The 20870-nt window shown below is 37.9% G+C and overlaps 1 protein-coding gene across 1 annotated transcript in view; it reads left to right on the forward strand.

Annotated features, from left to right (window-relative positions):
• Positions 1-20870, forward strand: part of LOC124545787 (SANT and BTB domain regulator of class switch recombination) — a 133005-nt gene that overhangs the window by 92830 nt on the left and 19305 nt on the right. The window contains exons 8-9 of the mRNA XM_047124734.1: positions 3218-3352; positions 17218-17485. Coding sequence (XP_046980690.1) covers positions 3218-3352; positions 17218-17485 — 403 coding nt within the window. The remainder of the gene's footprint in view (positions 1-3217; positions 3353-17217; positions 17486-20870) is intronic.

The raw sequence follows: 20870 nt of genomic DNA on the forward strand, positions 1-20870 counted from the left end.
GCTTTACATTTGCCAGTACCTCATCTCCTACCTTTTAAACTTCACATTGGCTCTCCTGTGAAACTTAGTAGAGGGAGAGAGAGATGGAAATGGTTAACGATAAATCACTGTATGCAAAATGCAGTCATCATGTAAATATTCTGTAAGTTGCCATATTTTCACTGAGAAAATTTACTATAATTGTAAAACTGATTCATTCCACGTCATAGTGAGAAAATTCAATTATGCTCCATGGAACATGCAAATGACTAAACTTTAGTATCAGTAAGCCTTATCATCAGTTTACTAGCCTGTCGGCATTGGTAGCAAAGGTTCTGTATTGCTTGACGTGTAGTGACATGGTGATCAGTGGAACAAACAGCATATTTTAAAGAAAACAAAGCTCACTTAGAAGGTATCAGTCCCAGAAATTGACCCTGTGTGAAAGTTTGGACCATAGTTGTGATAGTACGCAATATGACCTTCTGAATGTACAGCTTTTGAATGTCAAGTGCTCCAGTTGATCCGCTCCACTCTGTTGCAGCCACCTAATGCCTAATTCTAATGAGCTGCACAGTAGAGTGACAATCGGAGCCCTCCTATTTGTGGGATGTTGATGGCAAGGGTCGAGGAGGTGGAAGGGCATCATTTCTGCTGATTGTTTTGAAATTTTATTCAAGAACTCATTATTTTACATTAAAAGAGTACCTAATGTCAGTCTGACACATGTATGTGTTTGATTATGCCTGAAAGTCAAAATGAATAAATCAAAGCAACTGAAGAATTATTATGAGATGGAGTTAATGATTTTCAATTTACTATTTAGCCATTCCAATCACACTGAAAAATAGTGAAACTCCTGCAGATTTATTTCAGTTTAACATTGCCAGCTGTTCCAACCAAATAAAATAACACACAACAGTAATGTTAACAATTAAACAGTGCTATGCTACTTCTTTAATGACAAACTAATTAATTTCACTAATTTGCACTGCATTTGTGAATTGAAACATAAAAGTGTTCAAAGCAAAGAGGTCTCTGGCAACAACTACACAATACAAACCATGTACTTTGACACCATGAACAAAGCATTATTGCGTGTTTGTTCATCAACCTTATGAACATGAACATCTGACTCACTCTGCTATACAGTATTTCACATTCGTGCCTTAGGCAGCTCCAATGGGGACAAATGAGTGACAAGCAGCTGGTGCATGCAGAGTTTAAAATCCATATTTTCAGAAGGTCATAACTGGGTACTTTGAAAAGTATGGCCCAAATTTTCATGCGAGATCAACTGCTGGGGCTGATATCTTGCAAATGTGCTATTTTGTCCTTAAAATATGAGGTCGAGTTGGCAATGTTTCTGCGTGAGTTCATGTAATGAATGGCTGACTAGAAAAAAGAGTCAAATCACAGCAATGATATTGTAAGTGTACAAAATCAGCCCAGAATTAATACTGAAGAGTGAAAAGCGTATAAGAAGTGTAATGATGCTGTCCAAAGACTTCAAGAGATAACAGGCAAATGGCTGTATATGACTGTGAGCACATATTTAAGTGCAGAACTCCATCAGAGCATAAGTGCATTGTACTCCCTGCTTGTGCTGTCTGGGAGCCTTGAAGGGCTGTCATTACTTACTAACCTCAATATCTCAGACTCAACAGTGTTACCGTTGTTCTTACTAACCTCAATATCTCAGACTCAACGGTGTTACTGTTGCTCAGCAGAGAATCCAAATCACAGTTGGATACAAGATAAACTAAACTAAACAGTGCAATATTAATGTGTTCCTACTTTGCACAGGTTGTGGTGTCAAAAGATGTGTTACTAACTGCATAGGTCACTGCAAAATAAGAATACAACTGCCCTCACCAATAATAATGCAAGGCAGGGTAACATGTTTGGGTCCATACACTAAAAACAATGTACTCCTAGCTATGAAGCAAAGCAGATGTATTTATTAAAATTATGAAACAGGAGAAAACATTTCTACATGGTTTGTTCATTTATTTATTCATCACTACTGTAAATCCCACCATGAAGATGAATCTTCACTGATATAGAACTGCTAAGGTCTACATAAACAGAGAGATGCACCCCTCATAATTAATTATGTGTGATTTGTTCATATAACAGTAAAGTGCTACACTGAATTAACATAATACAATGACTCTACTATGAATCAGGCTGCTACTTCCTCATGTATGTACCAAATAGCTATTTTTCATCTACTACTGCCTACTTAGCATTTACACGAGTTCTTAGACAATCATCAAGATATGTAAGTCACCTATGTGTTGTAAGACTAGAAGCATATTTACAATTAACATCATTTCTTGTAATTTTGATATCAAGTATTTTCAGACTTTGAATCTAAGTGAATCAGATATTTTTAAGAAGAAGTGGCCAATAAGAGATGTTTTTAATTTTATTTTGTACTTGCAGTGATTCTCATTTCTATTAGTGAATTAAAGACATTTAAACCTAAATACAGAATTCAAATCTCAGCACCAGGTAAAGAGGTAAAATCTACATGAAAATTAATTTTGTGCTTTATATTGTGGTACTGTTGCTGTAAGATATAATAGGTGTGAACAGCAGATATTAGTGAACCTTCTGTTCACATGCAAATGCACACATGAAAGCATTATATAATTTAAGATAAATATATGTCAAACTTTTCTTATTAAGAGATTTTTGTGTTTGAGAATAATTCCGAATTATAATTTTTATGTGACTAATATATGTATACATTTCTGGGAAAAAAGTATATAGTGCTGTAGATGTATTTATATGAAACTGAACTGAAACAGCTATCTTGTTCTCTATTTTTAAAGTTTTCTTTTGTCTACATTTATAAGTTGTATTCTGCGAGCATGTTTCGTACTTCATACAATTTGAAGGTGCTCCTAAATACTATTTCTAAAGGCATAGCTACACAAAATTGTTCTTTATTTTAGATCTTAGAGTGAAATTACTAATCAGCGATTTGAAGGAGTGGTAGGTTTTTCCCGTGAAGAAACTGCTACAGGCATCTTTTTATATATTTTAAATGAGTAGGAAAGGAACTGAGTCCATTAGTTTGTGTTGCAACTTAAACAAACATTTTATCAACCCACAATACAAATATTTCAGTTGCACTCTGGACGAGTAAGAACTGTTCTGGTATTTTTGTGATGTTAAAATACATATTTCTAGTACTGAACAACACCTGTGTAGAGGATGGCAGTTCCAGACTGCCTTGAGACTGGACGCAGTGCCAATCGAGAAGCTCATTGGTGGGAGGGTCTTGAGCTGGCTCCTAAACAAACCAGACAGGGACTGCTGTCCAAGATATGGGACCCTCAGCAGCTGGAAAAGAAAGAAACAGGTAGGGCAATTATTTTTCTTGAATAAATAAATAAATTGAAGAATACACCAGTATGTCACTTTACAATCAGATGTGTGAGGTGAACAAAAGTAAACAAACATTTCATTTTTTAATGAGACTTCATTAAAACTGCTTTGAGATCTACAAAGCAATCAGAGTTACTTTTCCACAAATTCATTATACAGATAAGCAGTTTTCAATTTGGCAGCAAAAACAGATAAACTATAACACTGTTCTTTTGAATATTTGTTACCTCTCAATGGAACATTATGCACCAATTCTTAACATGTGTTTGGTTTATTTTAACTACCACTGATACTCATGCATTAACTATTAATCTCAATTAACTTAGAATGGATAGAACATGTGGGGAGCAATGACTTTGGATAATGATTAAATATGTAAATCTTCTTCTTTTTTTTGTAATAGTAAGAATAAAACAAGCATATTCGGTTACATGTGTCTTACTAAATAATTACTGCATGTAGTATGGAAGAATACCATAAGTTGGTAACCCACGGAATACAAAGTAACAAAGAAACCCCAGGTAATGTACAAAGTCAAACAGTGAATTCGCGTCATGTCTTCAAATGGGTTCAAATGGAAATAAAGCTCTGCAAGAAGATCTGCAAAAGGAAATTAGTGATCTCCAAACTCAAACTGAAACACTCAATTATATTAAGTTGAAACTTCCTGGCAGATTAAAACTGTGTGCCAGACCAAGACTTGATCTCGGGACCTTTGCCTTTCGCGGACAAGTGCTCTGGAAACATCCCCCAGGCTGTGGCTAAGCCATATCTCTGCAATATCCTTTCTTTCAGGAGTGCTAGTTCTGCAAGGTTCGCAGGAGAGCTTCTGTAAAGTTTGGAAGGTAGGAGACGAGACACTGGCGGAATTGAAGCTGTGAGGATGGGGCGCGAGTCGTGCTTGGGTAGCTCAGTCGGTAGAGCACTTGCCCGCGAAGGGCATAGGTCCTGAGTTCGAGTCTCGGTCCGGCACACAGTTTTAATCTGCCAGGAAGTTTCATATCAGCGCGCACTCTGCTGTAGAGTGAAAAATTTCATTCTAGAAACTACCCCCAAACTGTGGCTAAGCCATGTCTCCACAATATCCTTTCTTTCAGGAGTGCTAGTTCTGCAAGGTTCGCAGGAGAGCTTCTGTGAAGTTTGGAATGTTGGAGATGGGGTACTGGCAGAATTAAAGCTGTGAGGACGGGGCGTGAGTCGTGCTTGGGTAGCTCAGTTGGTAGAGCACTTGCCCGTGAAGGGCAAAGGTCCCGAGTTCGAATCTCGGTCCGCCACACAGTTTTAATCTGCCAGGAAGTTTCATATCAGCGCACACTCCGCTGTAGAGTGAAAAATTTCATTCTATATTAAGTTATTCCCACAAACGACAAGACAGACTACAAATATGATAAACAATTTGCCCACCAAAGCCAGTGTAGTTCCCATGCTGTGAGTAGAAGTACAAATTCTGAAATTCGTACCAGAGGAAACAGAACTGTGGTCTGCACTGTTAGACATGCCATTCATGCAAAAGATGTTATTAGTGATATTGTGGCAGTTAACGTCTTAGATGTCCAAGCAGTCACAATGGTTTCAGACATTATACTTAAACCACCCTTGCAACAGTAGTATCTCCATTTGAGGGACACCTTTGTCAGCCAAATGTGTAAATCAGTAAACCAACACATGCAACAAGTATTCCTGTTCAAACATGTCAGTGATACAACACTGTCAGAAATATGGCATCACTTAAGAAAGATCATCAAGGAAGAAGCAATGTCGGATGCAATGCTGCATCATTTTTCACTAACACAAAATAGCTGTGGCAGTATGTCAGAAAAGTGATATTAAGTCTTTAGTATCAGTAGCAAACAAAGTTCAAGCTATGATGGAACAGGCAAACACAATGGCGGTGACTCAAGCAATTAACAATGTCAGCTTCGATAAGACCGCTGCTGTATGGCATGAACAGCAAACAAACATTAATGAACAGCTCCAAAATCTGAAATGTCAAATGAACACTGACAGTAAACAAGTGGACCTGCACCAGTCAAATTAAAAAAGATAGTCACTCATTCCACCAGCAGAACAGAACTCAGAACTGATGGCCATATGGCACAAGGGAAACAAAATTACCCAATGTGCTGTTACCACAGGCATTTTAGTGGCCAGGTCGCAATCTGCACATCTCCATGCGCATTCACAAACAACATACGTGGCTTTCAGTAGGTATTGAAAGTCACACTGTTTCACAAGAGTGCCAGCTCATAAACAAAGGAGCCATTATTTTTTCTGAAAGCACTGGCAATGACATAACCAAAACTAACCAAGACACAGCACTCAAAATTGCTGCAATTATCAGTGATAAATCGACCATGGTCACACATGCACTGAATCAACCATTTTTGTTTACGTTATTGTGCAAGCAAACCATTGCTACATTATCGGCTTAGGTTGAGATGTAAATATGCAAATATATAGACAGAATGAAAGTGCACCAATGGGCTCACCTTACCACTTTACTGGAACAACATACGGCGAATGTGAAGCAACAGTTGATCTGGGTTTCAGTCAGAAGTCCAAATGGAGGTTCATACTTGCAAATATTATTGAGCCACCATTGGATGCAGATTTAATTCAACACTGAGGACTTGAATAAATCTCCATATGGTATAAGTCAAGATGGGTTGTGAGATGGTCACAGGTAATGAGGGCAAAAGTCGTACGGATATCATCATTTCACTCTGTAATTTTGTTATACCAGAGGGCAGACAGGAAGTTATCAGCCACTTAGATTAAGTATTGCACAGCACAGTGTGCCATATTAAGACAACACACGGCTAACCGGTCCCTCAATGGCCACTGAGATTGCCACCAAATACTTTTTTCATGGCAGAAGCAGAATTTGAGGAAACGTTACAAACAGGTATCATACAAACATCTGACATGCGTAGCACCAGTATATCTAAAGAAGAAGAAGAAGAAGAAGAAGAAGACAAGATGTCTCTGACTGCCATCCAGGCCCTAATGTAAGGGTCTCCATGAATGTATTAGCCAGTGCTACGATTTGTTAGTGTGACTCACTGTAAAAGTGCTTATAACCAATTTCTTGTGGCAGAAGAAGACATTCTCAAGACTTCAGTGATAATGACGCTTTTGGTGTAAAAAAATTCTGCCCAGTCATAGCAGCATTTTGTAGATGAGGTGCTATGGGAAATTTATTTTTGTTTTGTGTATCTAGATGATACTTTGGTAGTTTTCATACAGCAGCATTACATGAGAAACACCTTAATGCAATGTCTGACATGATACGAAAATACAGTTTGATAGTAAATGAAACAAAATGTGTTCAGTTACAAAGCCAAGTAACATTCCTTGGCCTTACTGTTTCTGTAATCAGTATTTGTCCACCAGAAAATAAGATAAAGGTCCTTAAAAACATCCAACATCCAACAGATTTTCAGCAGTTCCTGTGAATAATTAACTTCTACCACAAACTCCTGCTGGGAGCAGTGGAGACAAAGGCACGGTTGACAGCAGCACTGGCAGGTAACAACACCATGGGCTGATGTCCACTACCATGGATGCCAGAGGTGCAACACACCTTTGAAAAGGTAAAAGCCAGAAAAACAGTTCTCTTGTGTCCCCTGTACATAGTGTACCATTAGCTGTGGTGGTAGATGCTAGCCAGAATGCTGTCGGTGTGGCTCCCCATCAATATGCTGAGAAGTGTTTTAGATTTTTTCTCCATCCTTATGCTGAAACCAGACCATTGTAGTCTATACAGACCATAACCCAATTACATTCACTTTTAAGAGACTGAAGGAGCTTTGTTCTCCATGACAGTTTTGCCAGTATTAATTCATTGGTAAATTTATGACAGATGCAAGATATACAAGATGGGTGGAATATGTAATTGCTGATTTGTTCTCAAGATTGGTGCTATCGCTTGTACAATTAACTACAATCAGTTCTGTGCAGTGCAAGCCACAGACAAACAGCACAGAAGCTTTACAAAGCAATTCAACTGCCATCCAACTCAAACGCAATTAGCAGGTACCAAAGACATTATTTGGTACAATATATCTCAGCTCTCTCCTAGACCATTTGCACCTGTAGTGCTACATAAAGCAGTATTTGACAGTGTTCAAAGCCTTACCCATCCCAGCAAAAAAGCCACCATTAACCAAATGACAGAGAAAACATGTGCCCTCACATTAAAAAAGAGTGTCGCCAGTGGTCAAGAACATGCATAGCATGTCAACAGTGCAAAGCTGGCAGACATATACAAAGCCAGTGTGAGAATTTCCAGAAGCAACAGGCCATTTCTCGCACATAAACATAGATATTGTGGGCCTGCTTCCACCATCAAAAGGGTATCAACATATATTTATAGCTATTGACAGATACTCCCAGGTGAAGGCAATGCCAATCAGTAGCATTTTAGTGGAAACAACACTAATAATATTTTTGACAACTTGAATTTCCCATTTCAGCTGTCTAGCTCACATCACTATGGATCGAGAGTGGAAATTTGAGCCAACCTTGCTGCCATTGATCTTACTGGGCCCCTGCACTGCTTTCAAACCAACACTGAGCATGACTAATGGGAACGGGTATTGGGAGACACCGAGCAAGGTGATGCAGTGCTTAGCACACTGGACTCGCATTGGTTCAAACCTGCATCCAGCCATCCTGATTTAAGTTTTCTGCAATTTCTCTATGTCACTTCAGACAAATGCCAGGATGGTTCGTTTGAAAGGGCATGGCAGTTTTCCTTCCCCATACTTCCCTAATCTGAGCTTCTGTTCTGTCTCTAATGATGCTGTTGTCAATGGGATTTTAGACAATAAGCTCCTCATCCTCCATGGAGAGATATTACTTCTGCTATCAGAGTTTTTTCAGCACAATAGTCGCCAGTTGAACCATAACTGCTATTTTTGCTGCAACAATTCAAATTCCAAATCTCTACACTATGCCCTTCACCAGCATCCCACTATAGAAACCAGAAAGATTTCATCCAGAAGGACCTTAAAATAGACTTGCATGTGATGCTCAGGACTGCTATAGAGTGCCCACTGTTACTCATTTGCTCACACCAGACACCCCTGCACAATGGCAGGAAACCTGGGGCTCCACATCAGTGACTTCAAACCAGCCCAGCAGTTGGACTGGTCACTCAACCCCAGTGTCACCCTCACTTAGCAAATTAGCCCTCAGAAAGTACCAGGCACTAAAACACTTTACACCACAGCGGGCTGAAGGGTGTGTTATAGATACCTGCACATATGTCCGCTCCATAACTGGAACAGGAAAACAAGGAAGTGACAGTGGAACACAAAGTACCCTCTAGCACAAACTGTAAGCTGGCTTGTGGAGTATAGATGTAGATGTAGCACCGCATGGCAGTGTGGGCAGCATCAGCTTTTGATAATAATTAAATATGTGGATAGTGTTCTTTTGTCTACTATCCTAATTTTACCATTTTCTGTTTGTTCTTTTTGACATTTCTTTGTTAACTTACTATTGTCAAGTTTTATTTTTGTAATTATAAGAATAAAATTATTTTATTCAGTGATATAGTGACATGTATATGCTGAATTATTACTGTGTGAATTACGGAAGAATCGTACAAACATTTATAACTGTAAATAAAATAGGATTTTCAATATTGTTGCAGTTAGTGTACTGTGTATTAAGTCATCTGCATTCCCTTGCCATGTGACTCATAGCAACATAATCTATGTGGTGTTGAACAATATTCCTGTGGTACTGGTTGTGATGCTTTTTTGTCCAATCTATTTTTTACTTTCTGAATGATTCCCTTACAGTATATATGTTGTTGTGGCAGTCTTCATTCTGAAGATTGGTTTGCTGTAGCTGTCCATGCTATTCTATACAGTGCAAGTCCCTTCATCTCTAAATAACTTCTGCATTAGAAACTGCTTACTGCATTCATCCTGTGGTCTCCCATTATATTATTACCCCTACATTGTCAACTCATGATTCCTTCATGCCTCAGGATGTGGCCTATCAATTGATCCCTTCTTGTAGTCAAATTGCGTCACAATTTTTTTTTTTTTTCCTGAATTTGATTCAGTGCTTCCTCATTAGCTTTTGATCTACCCATTTCCCCTTCCACATTTCTCTTTCACATGAGCTGCACAATGTCATCAGCAAAACTCAAAGTTTTTTATTGTCTCCTGAAATTTTTGAAAATGCTAAAATGGAAAGCTAATACTCTCCAGTTATATCCACATCCCCTAGTCTTTACTTATCAGCAGATAAAAAGTTCTTGGTAAGATTGCTGCATAAAATTTGGATAAAATCCTAAGCTTTTAGTGACCGTCACCATCAGGGGCTATGTCTGACTGCCATGAAACTGCTGAGGCTTCCACTTATATCTAAAGGACTCCATGTGATTGGCTGGATTACATCTTGATGACATCATGGAGATGGCACCTATTAAGGTGGCACCCTCTACGTCCATAGATTATGTTTGTGTACTCTATCCAGCACTGTTTGCAGTGCCATCACTCACACTGGGTGGCAGACTATGAGAAATCTTCCTGTGTGCTATTTATTTATCAAGTGCACACCTCCATGCATCACTAAGTGCATAATTTGTGTCTCTATTGAAGTTGTTATTACGGAGTTTAATTACCACTGCTTCTCCCAACAGTTCAAAGTTCAAAGCAGAGGCCACAATTCTCTTATGTTCAAACATAATCTTGTGTTTATTTAATAGGCTGTTATCAGTCATTGGACTCACCAGATTCTTAAATGAGATGTGAGCTTCAGCAGTAAGCAGGCAGACAAGGGAGCTATTACACACAGCTATTACACACCTATTGCCTCTCTAATGAACCTGTGAAGGGTTTGAGGCTGAGAGCAACTATTTTATCCAGGTTGCATGGTCTGCCTAAAATATCCAAAGATGGATTATCACTTAGACCAATTGTGAATCCTACCTTACTTACTTACTCCTCAGCTCCACAGCCCTTGACGGGCCTTGGTCTTCATCACAATATCCTGCCATTCTATCTGGTCCATGGCTTTCCATCTCCATCCTTGAACCTAGCTTTTTCATGTCTTCTTCAATTCCATTTCTTTCTGGAATGTCCCTTCCATCTGCATCATCTGCCTCCAGCTATCAAAAATCTTCTTACATGTTCTATCTTCCTCCAATCTTACCATATGTCCTGCCCATTGCAGTGTTCTTATTTTAACGGTTGTGACAATGTCAGGTTCTTCAAAAAGTTGTTCTAATTTTGCATTTGTATGGATGTGCCAACCTTATTGATCATTTATTGGGCTGTATATTTTATGCAGAACCTTTCTCTGCCAAATGCTAAGAATCCTTTCCTCATTTGCAGCCATGGTCCACATCTCAGCACCAAACATAGCAACTGGTCTTATAATTGTTTTGAAACTGAGGATTTTTGATTTTCATGATAGAAGTGAGCTCCTAAGTATGGATAGTGTGGCAAAGTAGCATCTATTGCTTGTTGCTGTTCTAGCTTTCACCTTGCTGCTGATGTCATTTGTCTCTGTTATACTTGATCCGAGGTACTTGAAGTCTCTCACCCTTTCAAACTCCTTTTGCTATCCTGTGGATTTGGTAGGTTTCACTGGTTGGTTATTGCCATATATTTAGTATTCTTGACATTGACTATCAGGCCAAGTTCCCTTGTACCTCTTTCCAGTTGTTGATAGGCATCAGCCAGCACAGTAGTGTTTCGTGCGAGTAATGCATCATTATCTGTGTAGGCTATGTACTGCAGTGAACAGTTAAAAATTGTTCCTCCTCTATTGAACTGTATCTGACTTATGACTGTTTCTAGGCAGAGGTTGAATAGCAGTGAGGAGGTACTGTCACCCTGTCTCAGACCCTTCTTCACTTCCACTTCTCTGGAGATGTCGCCCTGTATTATTACTATACAGTTGGTTTCACTGAGGACCAACATAGTAAGTTTAATGAGCTTCTTAGGTATTCCAGCCTCTTCCATCACATTCCGCAATGCCACTCTTGAGATACCATCATAGGCTTTTTTAAAATTGGTATAAAGGTGATGTATGTTTATTTGATGTTCATAACATTTTTCAAGTAGTATGTGTAATGTGAATATTTGGTCAGTTGTTGACCTATTTCTTCTAGAGCCACTCTGATGGTCTCCAATTCTCTCTTCCACATAGGGAGTAAGCCTCCTAGTTAGAACCTTGGAAAACACTGTATATGTAGTATTTAGCAGGAATATTCCTAGGTAATTCTGGCAGTTTAATTTATCTCCTTTGTTATGTACGGGGCACATAATAGCCATTTTCCACTCCTTTGGCACGCTCTCCTCCTGCCAGACACTCATTATTACTTTATGTATTGCTTTCCACAATGCTTCCCCACCGTATTTGAGAAGTTCTGCCTGGATTTGATCTTCTCCAGGTGCCTTATTATTTTTTAAGGTCTTAATGGCTTGTATCACTTCCTCCAGTGTGGGTTCTGGTGTTAAGACCTCTGGTCCGTAAGAAGTTATTTCCACCATTTCTTCTTGTTCTAATCCTTCTACGTCTGGATTCAGCAACTCATGGAAGTATTCTGCCCATCTGTCAAGTATTTGATTACTCTCCCTTATCCAATCCCCTTATTTATTTCTACACATATTTGTTCTGGCTTGAAACCCAGCCTTTCCTTTTTTTAATCTTTTGGTACATTTCATGTACTTGCTTCTCTTCTGCTAGCTGTTCAATTTCTTCCAATTTTTTTCTTTCTAGTGCTCTTTTCTTATTTCTGCAACCCTGTTAGCTACACAGTGCTTCTCATTATATTCATTCAGATTTGCTCTAGTGCTTCTCTGAAATAATTCCATTTGTGCTATGTTACATTCCTCAGTTCTACTCATACATTCTTCATCAAACCAATCTGCATTCCTTTGAGCCCTTACGTATTCCAAAACCTCCCCAGCTGGTTCAAGGATTGCAGTCTTACATTATTTCCACGTTATTTCTATATGTTCATTTGATGTGTCGGTACCATTCTTAATGCCCTCTTCTATTTTTGTCGGATATGCTCTCCGTATTTCTTCTAACTTTACTTTCCTAATGTCAAAACTCTTCTGTTTGTGGCCTTTCAATTTACTCAATAATGAGATCCTTTGCCTGTACTTAATCCTCGCTAGATGATGGTCTGAATTGCAGTCAGCTCCGTGTTGGCTCCTAGAATCCATTATGTCTGATCTGTGCCTCTGATCAATCAATATATGGTCTAACTGATTTCTAGTTTGTCGATCTGGTGACATCCGTTTCCTTGTGTATCTTTTTGTGTGGAAAATATGTTATGCTGATAGTCATGTTTTTACTTATAGCAAAATCTACGACCCTAACTCCATTGTCATTTGATATTTCATGGAGGCTATGTCTTCCTATGGTTGGCTGATAAGCCTCTTCTTTTCCTATTTTTGCATTCAAGTTTTACATTAGGATCTTAACATCATGTTTAGGAGCCTGATCATTTGACTGCTCTATCGTGCTATGAAACATTTCCTTCTGTTGTTCATCTGCTTCCTCTGTGGGTGCATGAATATTAATAACTTGTATGTTGAAAAATTTTCCCCTTAATCTTAATATGGACATCCATTCATTGATTCAAAGCACTTTACAGCACGTGCCAGTCCTTTATTGACCACAAAACCTGTACCAAAGGTATTTGTCCCCCTGCCACTATAGAAGATAGTGGAATTTCCTGAGTCCATTATGTCACTTCCCTTCCACCTAATTTCCTGGAGAGCCAATAGCTTTATACCATAGGTATTTACTTGAATTAGCAGCTGCCATAAGGCTCCAGCTTTGTATAGGCTCTGCACATTTTTTGTTCCTATGTACATATCTCTTATCCTTCTTTTGTTTGCATCAAAATATGTGTCTGGCTTATTCCTTTGTTAGCATTCACAAGAAGTGATTTTTACAGGGGAAGATTGTTAATCTTCCACCCAACCATTTGAGGGGTTGCACCTTACAGTACACCAGGTAGCTGGTTCCATTTTCAGGGGAACATCCTTAGCCTTTGCAGATCCAGGCTCCTGTGCCTTCCTTCCAAGCCATTGGCCCCCATACCTTCCAAGCCATTGGCCCCCATACCTGCTGGTTTTGGTCTGCCCCAGGTATTTTATTTCCCTGGTATCATCCATATCTGGATAATGTTCCCCTATCCGCCACTTGGGGAAGTGCCCAATGGAGGACCAGTAACTCCACATGGGATGAGTGCTATCTGCTCTCCCACATTCAGATCAGGTGGCAAAGTATTTATCTAAATTACTGGCACTTACAGTCAGCCACTCTGGGCACCATATAAAGATTCTCACATTCCTGTGTATCTAATCAAGAAGATTATGATAGGCCCAAGTGAAATCATGATCAGTCTTCATGTGGGTCTCCCTGTTTACAAAAGTACCAATAGAAGAAACATTAAGACTATTGGGTGCAATCTCTCTCCTGAAATCTTAAAATTATTCTGAGCGTTCCAAAGACTGAGTATTTTTTGTGCAGCGGAAATTATATGAAATAAGTAACACAACCACCACGGGTTCACCAGCCATAGCTAATTTTTTCATGGAGGATTTTGAAGAATGAGCATTGAATAGTGGTACCTTCTGCCCATCCTGCTTTTTCAGATATGCTGACAATATGGTTTTAATCTGCATGACAGAAATGAGCAGTTTCCATTGAAACATAAGATTTATGGTGGAGATGGAGAAGGGACCCTGGTCAGGGATACCTGTGTTGTATTCTGGCTAGAGTTTTCATGAATCTCAGGTGATCAGATGTTGGAGAGTTATGGAAAAACTTCAGGATTGCTAGCTGTAGATGAGGTCTAATGAGGAGCAACCAACCATATCCACCCCATCAGACCATAGTTCCTTGTATGCAGTGTTCTGCTTATAAATTGGAATTCTCCTTTGGTTTGTTCCTCATTCTTCAAGGTTCTGTGGTTTTCAACAATACTTGATCTCCCCTCTGTTCAGCAGTGAGGTCATTTAATACAGCAATGATATTTAATACACCAATAACTGAGATTTCATCCACACTGCTGTGTTCTGCTAAAGATTTCTTTGAAAGGCAGTCTGCTTCCTTACATTTACTCAATTTTTGTATACCACTATGACATTGTACTCCTGATGCCTCAGTAACTGTATCACAAGTCAACCTGGCTGATCCTTCAAACTAGTCAGCCAGCATAGAGAATTTGCCTAATAAATATGGCCAAAACTTGTTGGTAGCACAAACAACTGCAAGGCACTCTTTCTCAGTTGTAGAGTGGTCCTCTCAGATTTGGTGAGTGCTGTGAAAGCATAAGCTACTGCCAAAAGTAATGATTTAACACCTTTTCTGGTAGTCCCACTTTCCATACAGGAATAAAAAGAGATACCAAGCCTCCCAGGCTGTATCTCAATGGCTGGCACTTTGCAGACAGTGTTCTTGGTCTTCCATTTGGGCATCCAGGGTCTGTATGCAAGCCAACTGTCTTTGTTCCTTCTGTATTGGTGACAAGGTGCTTCGCATAGTCATCATGAGAATGATCCAAGTATTGTATCCCAATCTTTCTGTTTGACATTATGAGAGGATATCAGCCTGGTTCCCATACCTCAAATGCTTGCTGTTATTGAACATCCTAAAACATCAACTAGAAAAAGTTACCAATTTTCAGAGGAGTGTATGTACTCAATTTAGAAAAAAAGTTACAGCTATTGTATGTAATGTTGTTTTTAAACAAAAAGAATTAATTTTTTAAATACTTTTGTTGAGCATGTCTCTTTCATAATCCAAATAACATAAAATTTTGATTATGTCAAAATCATATTATTCAGAACCCTTTAAATTTCAGTTGTTTATTTGATGCTCTCAAGAAAAATAATTTAAAAAATGCTGATGTTACAAAACAAAAAATAACTAACAAACAAAAATGCCATTAACAGGGTACCACGATGCTGTCGCAAAATGGTGCTTGGTATTGCTCAGTAACTTCTTGTTTTTTTAAAAGTTTGATAATGGTTTACACCATACAATTTTTGCCTTGAGTTTTTAGCTAGTAATTTTGATATTTAACACATTTTATATACAATTTGTTTTTAAACCATTTAGGACAGTTTTTTTGTGAATACTTTCATTGACTACAAACTTCCTGTTAAAAATATCTTTTAATTAAAAGGGAAGTCTTAATCAAATGTCATGCATCAATGCAAAAGGAGTAGGGTAAAAGACCTCATATATCCTGAGCTCCCTCCATTTTATCCAGTCTTACAGAGCATTATGTAGTGATCATCTTGCACTACTTTCAGTCAGTTTGAAAATTAATTTTTGTTTTTTGTTTTATTTTTGTAAATTGGTGAAGAAAAATAGATATTATTTTCTTTTCAAACAATGGAAAATCCAAGATGGAATGTAACAATATTATGAAAAGGGTAGTTGCTACTCACCATATAGCGGAGATGCAGAGTCTGCAACTCGGCATCTCCGACATATGGTGAGTAGCAACTATTCCTTTCACAATATTGTTATATTCTTTTCTTTTCTGTTTATAGTTCTGATTTTTGCCATTGGTAGCCAATACCAAGTAATGAGTAAAATATTTTCTATCATTGTGTCTAAGAAAATATTAAGTGTACAGTTATCTGCCATGCAGTTCACAGTGGTTTGCAGAGTGTATATGTAGATGATGCAATCAGTGACCAGTACTGATACTGAATATTTTATAAGGGAGAAAAGATGTTTTTAGGCTTAGAGAAATTGGGGACACATAAATGAACTGCAATAATTCTTCCATGCATTGAAGAAATATATTTCTGGTAAATGCTTTGCAAATCTTGAGGAACTCTGAGTTGCAATCATAGACTGATCAAATTATTGAGACAGCTGCATGGTGTCACAGAGGAACTGGGTAAACTAGGGGTGAACAGACTCGTAAATACTGCAGGCCACAACCTCTTACTGTGACTATTGTGCCTTGAGACAACTCATTACTCTAATTTGGGATCCCCCTGCCCCAGTGCCAGCTAGACTGGGCTCAAAAGAAATAAGTTATACAAGGACCCACTCTTTCCATTTCAAGATGGAATAAAAGATGAGTAAAAAAAATAAAAAATTACAAGAATGAATAGTGAGGTGTGGGCCACTATCAGATCAGTGGTGGGCTGCATGCGATATGTGGGCCATGGTCTGTGCATCCCAGGTGTAAACCAAAGACGAGACATAAAAAAAATGCCCTAGTGTTCACATCAGTTTAGGGTACTTTCTTTATAAATGGATTGGAAGAGAAATCTGTGATCAGGTTTGCAGCTTGACTTCAAGCCTAACTTATTTCAGTAAGAAAGTTGTCAATTACAGAAAACAGAAAGCTTCCACAGGTCAGATTTTTGAAGCTTGTTGAATAAGAAAATATCTTTAAAAAAACCTAATAAATAAGTATGGCTTACAATAAACATTTAATGGTTTTATTTTTCATATGACTTTACATGTCCTTAGATTTTTAATTATTTATTTATTCATCCAGGGACTGTCCCACGATAAATAGCTCAAATAAACACACACAGGCATGCACGCGCACACTCCTATGCGCGCGCACACACACACACACACACACACACACACACACACACACACACACACACACACACACACACACAGAGAGAGAGAGAGAGAGAGAGAGAGAGAGAGAGAGAGAGGGAGAGAGAATATATAAGAATGTTTTTATGATGATAGGACACAAGTGCCTAAATAGTTTTTCTGGGCATATTAATAGATTCTGTTACCTACATAAGAACATTACTGTGCTGAACTTTTCTCCAAATAATCAGAGCAATCAATGTCTAGGGTCAACACTGGAGTTGCAGATGTCAGGAATTTCAGCTGCCTGCTCAAGAAGTCCATCTAGACCACCGGATTCTAACACATTAACAGTAGATGTGGATCAACAACAGTCCATTGTTGACAGTGACAGTGACGGCAGCAGTGATCTGGGTGACAGTGATGTGTCTGAAGAGTCAGGGGGCTGCCAGATGCCTGCAGTTAGGGTATCCACACGTCCACGACAGGATAGACCTGGACATACAGCTTATGTTGCTGGCAGCAATCATTCAGGGTGAGTACTCCAGCCTGTTCTTACATACTAAAATCCCTGGAGGACAATTTCCAGTTTTAGAGTCAGATAAATACATGTAGTTATTAGGATAGGAAGTTGGAACTAACTACAATCAACATCATTTAAAAACACTGTTACTACTTCATTACACGTATGTTGGCCTGAAACTGCTGGTAGAGGTATGCGACCATTATCATTAATATACTTGACCAGATTTTGGAAAAGCTGAGTAGTAGCAAACAAAAAGGTACTAGTTGTTTTTGGTTTGGGCTCTGCCTAACATAAGATTTCCTGATGTAAACAATGTAACAAATAATGAGTTATACATTTTTTTTTAAAAAACACCAAATGTTAACAAGGAAGTGCAAAATCAAACTGTCAAAATCAGTACCATTTCACAGCAAAAATAACTTTAACAGATTGTTCCTTACTCATACATTCATGAACCAAAAGGTGTTACATATAATTTAAACTTGGAGGTGGGAATGGTCGTGAGAAGGACTTTGAAAAATTGCTACTTCAGTGCATTTGTACTTGCAAGGTAAACCATGCAGTGCAAGAAGGCACCACCTTAAGGCACTGCAGCTGTGCAATTGCTGATATGTTTACTTGAAATTAAAACAGTAACTGATAACAAACAAACATACATTTTGTGTGCCTGCAAATAAGCTCATTAAAACACACATTGCAGTGACGCAAAATACAAGAAAATGCATTACAAAATTGTAGAAAAAATATTTTGTCTTGGAAAGATATGACTTGTGGAAGATTACAAATGGATTTATTTAGATTTGCAATTATACTTCTTGACTATTCATCAAACATGAAATCTTAAGATAAAGATATTAAAAAGATAACAAGTCATAATTACAAAAGAGCTTGTTTTGATTTGATAGTGCACTTGCTTACTAAATATCAAACATGGAAACTGAAGACATTTTCCTCCTGAAGAATTGATGAACCTAACTAACATGGCACTCACTAAACACTGTAGGGCACAATAAGTAAATCAACAGTAAATGGAAAGGTGGTTGTTTGCATACTCAACTTCAGAAAAGAAGTGGTTACAAAAGTTATCATAGTTTTTACATGGCTCTCACAACAATCAACAAACAGACTAAAAAACTATTTCCCACCACTACTGGTTTGCTCATTGATTAGCAGTTCTGCAGCTACTTGACTGGATGCATGTATTTCCAATTCCTCCATGATGCCCAGATTGTTCCCCTTCCTCTCTGTGTGCAGAATTGTCATGCTACTTTTTAATTCTACTAGTGTAGGGATTTTATCTTTTAAGTGGAAACCTAATGCAGTACTGTTCCTCACATGCCCAAATTCTTTAAACCTTGTCTTGAACTCTCTCCCTATTTGTGCCGTGTAAAAACATTCACATGACCTGCAAAGGTAATTTTTGGAACCCAATAGCATGAGACCTTATCATCCCAATAGATTTTGTCATCTTGAAAACCAAAAAAGGCCGTTTTTTGTATCTATGTTCCACAGGTTAGCAAAATTTGATTTGGACAAGGATGCAATAATTAAGGAAATCAGGGCAACTGTATGGAACATTGGGAAGAAGTAAAAGACATCATGTTAACATATCTTGGACCATTTTCACAAAAGATTGCAAATTTGTACAAGAAGTTTAATGTTCAGGTAGGATTCCAAATGGTTAATAATTTGGGGAAGCTGTTAAGGCACAGTCTGGAACCCATGCAAAATAAGTTTTATAAGCCGATAGTATATAAAATAAAGTGCTGATCATGTGAATGTTTTTACACGGGACAAACTGGGCAAGAGTTCAAAACAAGGTTTAAAGTACCTAGATACATGAGCAACAGCAGTGCATTAGGTTTCCATTTAACTGGCAGAATTAGAAAGTAGCATGACAATTCTGTGCATAGAGATGTAGCGAAATAATTTGGACATCTTGGAGTGATTGGAAATACAAGCACTCAGTCAAGTGGCTGCAGAACTACTAATCAATTAGCAGCAGATCAATAGTGCTAGGAAATGGTTTTTTAGTCATTTTGATGATTTTTTTGTGAGAGTTATGTGAAAACTATTATAACTTTTGTAACCACTTTTCTGAAATTGGGTGGTTACCTTTCCCTGTATTTACTTTTCTTTTGTGCCCTACAGTGGTTAGTGAATACCATGTTAGTTAGGAAGTGCACAGATAAATCAAAACAAGTCCTTTTGTAATTATGATGTGTTATCTGTTTAATATTTTTATCTTAAGATTTTGTGTTTGACAAATAGTCAAGAAGTGCAATTGCAAATCTAAACAAAACCTTTTGTAATCTTCCACAAGTCATGTCTTTCCATGACAAAATATTTTTTATATAATTTTGTATTAATGTATTTTCTTGTATTTTGTACCACTCTGATGTGTGTTTGAATATGCCTATGTGCAGGCACACAATGTGTACATTTAGATGTTATTTGTTAATGTTTTAATTAAAAAAAACATATCAACATATGCTCAGCCACAATGCCAAATAAGGCAGTGCCCTCTTGTTCCGCCTGGTTTACCTGGCAAGTGTGAATGCACTGAAGTGGCAATTTTTCACAGTCCATCTCACAACCAACATTCCCATTCTCCAAGTTTAAATGATATGTAATACCTTTTGTTTTGTGAATGTATGAGTGAAGAACAAGTTGTTAAAGTTAATTTTGCTATGAAATGGTATGTATTGGTTTTGGAACTTAGTTCAGTTTTATGCTTTCTTGTTAACATTTGGTGTATTAAAAAATTTGTAACTAATTGTTTGTTATATTGTTTACACCAGGAAATCTGAGATGGGCTGAGTCCAAAACACGTCATTTGGAGTAAATGCACTGATAAACAACTATTACCTATTTGTTTACAACTACTCAGATTTTCTAAAATCCAGTCAATTATTCTTTAAATTGGACTGGATTCAGTTTTTGTTCCATACACCCAAAAACTGGGATGATTCTTGTGGGTGTGGAATATGTCAGAAAGTATAACATAAAACATTTGAATATAATACTTACTACCCTGATCATTTGTCAGGAGATAGTCGAAATAGGAACAGCTAATATTTACACAACAAATGATTCTTATCACATGCTTTTGCACCCTAAAAACTTTTGCTCAGTTTGATGAGTTGCCCCAGAATATGACCCCATATGACATAATAGAATGAAAGTAATCAAAGTATATCTCCTACACCTGACATCATTCTCACAGCAAATACAGACTTGTTTAGGGACTAAAGCAATTCTGTGGTATGCCCTTCCCAACTGAATTTATTATCGAGTTGTAATCCCAGAAATTTAACACTGTCAGCCTCTTCGATCTGCATGTATTCATATGTTATACTCATGTTAGGAAATCTCTTACAGGTTCTGAACTGCA

This window comes from Schistocerca americana, chromosome 8 (assembly GCF_021461395.2).
Source record: "Schistocerca americana isolate TAMUIC-IGC-003095 chromosome 8, iqSchAmer2.1, whole genome shotgun sequence".
Taxonomy (NCBI): Eukaryota; Metazoa; Arthropoda; class Insecta; order Orthoptera; family Acrididae; genus Schistocerca; species Schistocerca americana.